The sequence below is a fragment of the Alosa sapidissima genome, chromosome 3, assembly GCF_018492685.1.
Source record: "Alosa sapidissima isolate fAloSap1 chromosome 3, fAloSap1.pri, whole genome shotgun sequence".
In the NCBI taxonomy this organism is placed as follows: domain Eukaryota; kingdom Metazoa; phylum Chordata; class Actinopteri; order Clupeiformes; family Clupeidae; genus Alosa; species Alosa sapidissima.
Window position 1 is genome coordinate 9,528,347 of NC_055959.1, and position 7,735 is coordinate 9,536,081.

The window sequence follows — 7,735 nt, forward strand, 5'->3', positions numbered from 1 at the left end:
CATCAAGACTGGTATACTATCTTCCCATCAAATGGATGGATTAACATTTCCAACAAACTAAAGTATTTAATGTAAAGAGAGACAGACAGACAATGGACTCTTAGCACAGTTTATTTCACAAGTATACTGATAGCTAGCTAACTGTTAGCTAGCATTAAACTGGCATTAACTTTGTCACTGATGATGCTGGATAGATTGCACAATTTGGATGGATTAGATTATTGAACAGCAGCTCAACCGTTCTCAAGCAGGCACACATACAGCAGGTCATATGTAAATTGTTTCAATCTGACAATGAATCCTAATGCTGTGGCACTAGGGAATGTGGTTTTACTTATGCGCCTTATTTGCTGGCCTGTGCAATGGAGGCAAACAATGTGTTTCTTCACAAACCACAGTTGTTATGAAGCTGACTGTGATACAAGCATTCTTCAGTCTTGATGAATTGCAATATTTAATACTGATGGAGTTCATGGGCTCTCTCTGCCCTTGGACGGTCCACACTGTTCCCAAAATTCTAAGATACGTGCTAGCATTAAGTAACCAATGTGCACAACACGTTGTCATACCAAAGCTTTGAACCAATGAAAAATGCAATGCTGTTCCACAGCTTGGCCTAAGGTTTGAAATTAAAGAAATAAGGACTTAATCTAAATTTGCATCGAACATACCATAACTAATGCCATAATACATTGCAACTGGTATTCTTAGCAGCTAGTGCTGCACCTTCAAAATCATTCACACAAGTTATTGCTAAGGCAAAGACCCCACATGCAGACTATTAACTGCTGTGGACAAGACAAAAAAGCCAACCATAGCCTTAGCAGTATTTCAAGCCACACATTCTACCTGTCTATGCAACTGCCTGGCAGGACTACTGAATGATTTCCTAATTAAGTACTTAACTAATGTATGGCAGTATCTTACTTTATTGTGCTGGGGCCCATTTTTAACTGCATACCAGTATATATTTGCATTCAAGTGACCTCTGAATCTAATTAGTAGGTATAAAACCACCAACAATGTAAAGTTAGTTTCATTAACCTTATATGAGGTATCATTATGGCATAGAGTCAGGGGTTTAACCAATAGACCAACCATTGGTCAATAAATTGAACATGTTATCAAATGACAACGTAAGGAATACAGACATTGCTTCAATTAATTAAGAAGGTAACTGACTTAACTGAGTTGTGGTGAATGGACGCTTGACTCACACCCAAGAGTGGGAGCCTTGGAGTGACTGATACTACAAGTGCAATCCTGCAGCTCGGCAGGGAGGGATGAGGCGTTCATCTACTTATTGCAGATGACCGATGATACGACCTGTCTAAAAATTATTCTTAACTTGTGCATCAAATTGATATAGGGTTGCAAGGAACATAACACCATCAAACTCCATCCCATGGCCTCTTCAATAGCCAGTTCACAAACCAAAATCATACTTGTGTTGTGTGTATTTGCATTACAGCAAATTTCAACTCATCACTTTGTCCGTTGTCATTCTCAGTAATGATGTTTTATACCCATTCACTTGCCACTTCTGGCCAGACAACAATCCATTATCCACCCAAGATTGTTGTTTTTTTTTTGTTTGTTTGTTTAACCGTATACAACACTGATTTGTGGCAAGAGTACAATGAGCGTCCTCCATGTGGACACTGGGAGATAATAGTAGAGTGGTAGGGCAGAACAGCACACTCAATGATGCAAGTTCACAGGACGGACCTCGGGGAACTAAAGGACTTAGAGAAGAGCAAGAGATGATTTGGAGGAGAGGAAGTCATCCATAAAGGGGTGTGGGGGGGATTTCATCTCAACTGAGCTGCCAGCCCCTACTCTTCCTGCCCTTCTGCAATCTTCATTGAAAAGCTCTTCTCCCAATTCCCTGCAGCATTCCTACTTGGTATAGATGGGATCACATGAGGTACCAGGCTGCCAATCCGGCCAAAGCAGCAACCCAGGCCGCCAGTAGGACCTGGCCAGTGGGATGTCGGAGGACGGACATGGCCATCTGACAGGCGTACGCTGACCCACCACTGGCCGCTGAGGAAAAAATAAACAGATCAGATTCACAACTTCAGTTCACTAACACAATGCATTCAAACACCCAGTATAGAATCTGTATGATACTATTTCTACTAATGCCAAACCTGTCCACCACATCCCTACTATGGCCACGCCACTGGCAGAAGAATTTAAAATGGTAGAAAACACACGAGATGCTATTATTTACTTGATTTATCATTTAATTCCATATATCATTTGTTTGTTCTTTCAAGGCTACCATGACATCTCTACTGTGACAAGCAAATAATCATTTGTTACATTATCAATAGACAACAAATTCCAACACACTAAATCAGACAATCAAGTGTCAGAACTGAGTTGCCATTAATAAGCACATCATCATTGGTAAATCCCTTTTCTGCCCTGTAGGCTCTGTAGATTTTAGTAGTGTGACCAACTGTCTTTCATCAGGTTACAGACCAGTTTGTTTAGCTGTCTACGTCCATACTTACCCATTTTAGCAGCATAGTAGGGGCATTTATTTATGTCTCCATCCATAGCTCCGTGAACGGGCATGCCTGCGTCCATCACCTCATCCTTCAAAGTTTTCCCAATTTCTTCCATCTCCTCAAACACCTATGCACACAAATGTTCGCACAGAGAGAGAAGCACACAGACTTATACTACAGACTTATATCTAATTCTGAAATTAGACCATCCGAAAATACTTTACATCTACTTTAGTCAAGTTCACTGTAATCTGATTTTATCTTCTCATGGGATATTTGGTAGGCCATATATGTAACAATGATTTCCAAGCCATTAATTTACCAACTTTTTCAAACACTAGGCCTATTTCAAGGCAGGGATGCAAACACGTGTGGTGAAAAAAGAGAGTAACATGACCGCTTAGTTGCGTGTTAAAACTTCAAGCTGAAGTAGATCTACTGCTGAGGTAAGATAAGTAGGTAGGCCTAGCCTAGTGGTGCAATAACGGAGTGAGCGTAGCCTATATTTTCTTAGCTGAGTGACAGAAGCACCGGACATTTGACCAGCAGGCCCATATGGGAAACATTGCTCTGGTTCATCTAGTAGCCTGTGGTAGATGACATGAAAAAAGCAACTCGCAGAAAAGCACTCTGTTGCATCCCTGACAGAGCCTCTCAGACCAACCCCCCCCCCCCCCCCGAAAAAAAAACTAAAAAACTCTTCGGATCTGCATGATTTACATAAGTTACCCAAATTGACCTGAATTAAACGAGGGGCCGAGAAGCGAGCTGTTTGCATTCCTGTCAAGGCCACTGTATACACTGTATAAACTGTCTGTTACCTCAATGTTGAAGTGGAAGGCATGAACAGCCTCCTGCACTATCTTCTCCTTGGTAGCAGCATCTAGGTCAAGCTCATTCATCCGGCTACGATACAGCTGTTTGAAGGCCTTGGCACTGTGGATCCCTTCAAAGTGGTAGAACTCCAGCCCTTCCCCTGTGGCTGGCAACTTCAGCGCCCGCTGTGCCACTTTCTTGAGCACCTGGCCACCTGACAGGTCACCCATGTAGCGGGTATATGAGTGGGCTACCAGCAGAACAGGGTCTGACTGGCCCACCTCGTGGATGCGGTCCACATAGTGCTGTGCGGCAGGGGAGCAGCTGACCACGTTCTGCCAGTCTGGACCATAGAAGTACTCCAGATCCCTGGCCAAGGCTTCATGCCGGTGCAGCTCTGTGGGGAAGTAAAGTGGAGCAAACTGGGGATGGTCTTTGTTCTTCTCGATCTCCTCTTCCAGGGCTGTGTAAGTGAAATACAAGGCAACTGCCCCCAGCTGTAAGGAAAACACATGATCAGACGTCAGGGTTTACCATCAGGAAGAAAGATTGCTGGCGCTTCCGAAACTGTTTCTATTAGTGGCTAGTCAGCTGACCTGTTGTGTAAGAGCATGACAGACACTGACAGCTCTTATTACTCCCTTATACACTATGTAAACAGAGTGTCATAGCAAACATATAACAAAAGAATGGTCATATTACTAGTGAATTGCTTGTTTAAACCTGAACTGATCAACTCATGTCATTATCTGAAAATGTCAAATGTCCCAAACTCAAATTTACTTGATTTATTTTATTTTATTGATCTGATGAAAGGTAATAAGGCAAAGGCGAGTGGGATTTAGCAGACAGGGTAGTCAAGATATATTTAGATTTATAAAGTATTGGTGATCTGAGGCTCACTTCACAGGTGGCCCAAACTCCCACAATGCTTTCAATCATGAATCATGCAAATATTAATGAGGGCAAAGTGGTGCCCCCCCCCCCCCCCCCTTTCCCTAACAAAGTGCACATTTGGTGCATTTGTGCATCCTTTGCTCGATAAAACTTCTACATATATAACACAAATAGAATAGAGTGCCTGCCAGGAACATACATTGGTCAAACAAACGCAGCACAAACACAAAGCCTTCTATGAAGTTAGACAGCACTTGACAGTTGAAGCCGGGTCGACACTGTGCCGTTTTTTTTTTTTTTTTTTGCATACGATGTGGTAAATCAGACTGTATGTTAAATCGGATCGGAACTGGAATATTCATTGGTACATCTTCTAATTGGTTCTTAGACAGCCTTTGCATAGAGAAATAGGCCAACATGTCTATAGATCACAGGCACCCAACTCATTTCAGATCAGCTTATGCATCTCTAGAAGGAATTTCAAGTCAATACAGTGTGGACTGACAACAGATCAAGCTGCCGGTGTCAGTAAGGCAGACCTTAAAGAGCTCTTTGCGGATCCGGCCTCTCAGGAAATCTTTGACAAACTGGTTGTTCTCTGCTTTCTCATGGATATCCTTGGTGCCTGCAGCCAGCAGCTCAGACAGGTCATCTGGCCTGTAGTAGAAAAGGAAAAGTAAGATTATTTGCCCACAATACTGTTTGAAGGAACACACCAACCTTTTATGAAATTAGGTTATTTGCCATGTATCACAGAGTTACATAAGAGGATACATACTTCTCTGTGCCTGCAATAACCCTGTCTGACACTGTTAGCCTAGCTTAGCACAATTCAATGGACGTGGGTTAGACATGTTAGCCTATATCTAGCCTACTGGGCGTCATTTTGGATCAAATGTTGTAACATGGCACCATCACATCATATGTTATTTGGTAACTAACTAGGCCTTGCAAATATGTACAATTGTGCAAAGGGATCTTTGTGATTGGAAGGCAGTACCTGACATCATCCTCCTCCTTCTTGTCATAAGCTACTCCAGTTCCGTTTCCCACCTTCTCAGTCGCCATCTTTCATTCAACCACAGGCTACACTTATTCTGAAAATGTGAACAGGAGATCTTATTCAGTTACACCAGTTTGGGAAATTCATTCAAGGATGCATTCGACATTATCCAACCCATGATAAATTATCACTTGTACTATTGCACCACTAGCCACTGTGTCATGATATGCTCCTTTAATGTTTTTCCGGTAAGAACTAAATATTATATAAGTTAAATATAAGAACTAAATAAGTTCTTTAGGTCATGACACTCAACATAAGCATAATACATATTTCATGACTGATATCTGAAGCATCCATATGTTGTTTCAATTAGAAATTAATCATAATTCATGCCAACTTGAAAAACAGTTTTATTTTTTTAGAGTGCACTGGAAGATATTTTCTGTTGTTTCTGCACCATTTCCGCCCCAGTCACAGAGTAGTTGGAGGAAGACTACTGATGTATTACAACAAACATGGAACAGTAAGTTCCCGAGGATAAACAAACCAGGAGGCTGTGAGAATACCATAGGTTCTCATTGTTTGCATATACACAAACGTTACAGATACATAATGTCCATTCATCAGGATATAGTTTATTTATATTTGTACAGTTATATTCATATAAACTGTACTCTGCAAGTCTGTATTTACCATAAACCTCCCACAGGAATCACTAAGTTATCCTCATGAGGTAACTGTAAAGTGAATGTATATGCATTTCCAGGCAAGTTCCAGAGAAAAACTTGAATGCGTTATTGTGGCTTTATAACAACAGCAACATCAAACTCATAAAATAGCCTGAAAAATCACAGAGCATAACAGATTCTGTTTACCTTCAATTCTGTAGAGGTTGTGTTGTGTGGGAGTTCTGACCTTCTCCAGGCACGTACTGTTGATGCAAGGAAATGTGAACATGTGACTAGCAGGGATATGAAAACGAAAAACTAGTCTGGCCTATCAGCAACTGGCTAAGAGCATGACAACATAGCACATGACAGAACACTCGCATTATACACTCTTTTAACTTGTCAACAATTCTATGTTTACCACGAGTGTACATGAAATGTTTTGTCAACAAAACAATAGTTTCACCTCACTGGATCTGTCTACCGAGCCACCAAGTTGATTTACGGTTTGGCTAACATGTATTCTCGAACAATTCGCAGCTGTTCAAGTTAAACATTGCCATCACTGCCATATACTGCCTTACTGGCGAAGTGTTGAATATCGTTGCCCTGGTGGTTGTTGGGCTGTTTTCTAATAGCAGGCCTACTAGCTAACCAAGGCTTCAGAGCATTCATCACAGCTGGGGGGACCTACGCAGACTGCCAGAACTGTTATTGCACTGTTTAAAGATAAAAGTTTGTCCATGATGAGGGTTTAGTAGCTTTAGTTGAGTCTAACTTAATTTCTACAAACGTCATTTGCCGTTGGAAAGCTAATGTTAACGTTTGTCCAGTACAATTTACCTCTGGGACTAACCCCAGTTTAGATGACTAGCTTCTAATGTTTAACGTTAACGTTAGATTACTTTTTAACGTTAAAATGAGCTCAGAGATTAGTCAGAAAGTTAGCTAAACTAACATACCTGTACTGTCCGTAGTTAAGTAACGACAACAGTATCTGTGTACCTAAATAGTAACTCGTTTAAAATGGAACGTCAACAATGTAGATCTAAACAAACAAAGGCACTGCTAACCTTGCAGACTCTGATAGCTGATTCTCTGTAACATTTAGCAAGAGGCGCCTTAGCTAGCTAGCTAGCTGACAGGCTAATGTTTGTTAGTTGCTTCACAAATGTCTTGGGAAAAACTAATGCTCTGCCAACAGGGTTATAACCATGCAATAACAGAAGTATCAAAACATCTAACTACTGATGATTAAACTTTATAATCACATCAAAATCGTTTAAAATATTAGATAGATATAGTAATGTTATATCATATGACAAGCTGGAAAAAAGAAACAAACCCTTTTGACATTTGCCGCAGTACGAGCAAATAACAACTTGCTAAGAAGCTCCCTTCCGGTCTCTATTTACCGATGGGAGACAGGAACATTTCAAAATAAAAGCTTGCTAGCACAGTAGCTCACTGATGGAAGGTACCCAGATAGCAAGAGGCTGGCGGACCACTGTCGGTCCATTGGGGGCATAGCTAGCGGTCCGCTGGCATTTTGCTCATCGGTTCTCTGGCGGTCCACTGGCGGGTCGCAGACAAATTGCCCAATATTTTGCCACTATTAGTCTAAACTCTTTTTAATTTGTTCAGTTATACAACCCCAAAACAGAAAAAGTCGACGTTGTGTAAAATGTGAATAAAAACAGAATGTAATAATCTGCAAATCTCTTAAACTCATATTTAGTTGCAAAAAGGACACAGGACAACATATCAAATGTTGAAAATGACACATTTGACTATTTCATGGAAAATATTATGTTAATTTTGAATTTGAT

At 41.0% G+C, this 7,735-nt stretch overlaps 1 protein-coding gene across 3 annotated transcripts; it reads right to left on the reverse strand.

Moving 5' to 3' along the window:
• Positions 1-95: 95 nt before the first annotated feature.
• On the reverse strand, positions 96-7,378 carry hmox2b (heme oxygenase 2b). Of its 3 annotated transcripts, none has more exons than XM_042085850.1 (7): positions 7,252-7,378; positions 6,114-6,169; positions 5,233-5,329; positions 4,772-4,889; positions 3,341-3,832; positions 2,523-2,646; positions 96-2,046 (listed from the first exon to the last, which is right to left on the reverse strand). In XM_042085850.1, the coding sequence occupies exons 3-7, from the start codon at positions 5,298-5,300 to the stop codon at positions 1,919-1,921; spliced, it is 930 nt and encodes a 309-aa protein (XP_041941784.1). In that variant the 5' UTR covers positions 5,301-5,329; positions 6,114-6,169; positions 7,252-7,378; the 3' UTR covers positions 96-1,918. The 3 variants fall into 3 exon arrangements, with proteins under 3 accessions (XP_041941784.1, XP_041941785.1, XP_041941786.1); XM_042085851.1 differs by lacking the exon at positions 7,252-7,378 and adding an exon at positions 6,980-7,225; XM_042085852.1 differs by lacking the exon at positions 7,252-7,378 and adding an exon at positions 6,869-6,965.
• Positions 7,379-7,735: the final 357 nt, after the last annotated feature.

Bases quoted from the DNA above. Each gene is read 5' to 3' on its own strand.
- hmox2b (XM_042085850.1), bottom strand. From the start codon at position 5,300: ATGGCGACTGAGAAGGTGGGAAACGGAACTGGAGTAGCTTATGACAAG. The intron at 3,833-4,771 runs GTCTGCCTTACT...TTTTCCTTACAG, and splicing joins TCCGCAAAGAGCTCTTTAAG to CTGGGGGCAGTTGCCTTGTA. The intron at 2,647-3,340 runs GTAACAGACAGT...TTGTGTGCATAG, and splicing joins CCTTCCACTTCAACATTGAG to GTGTTTGAGGAGATGGAAGA.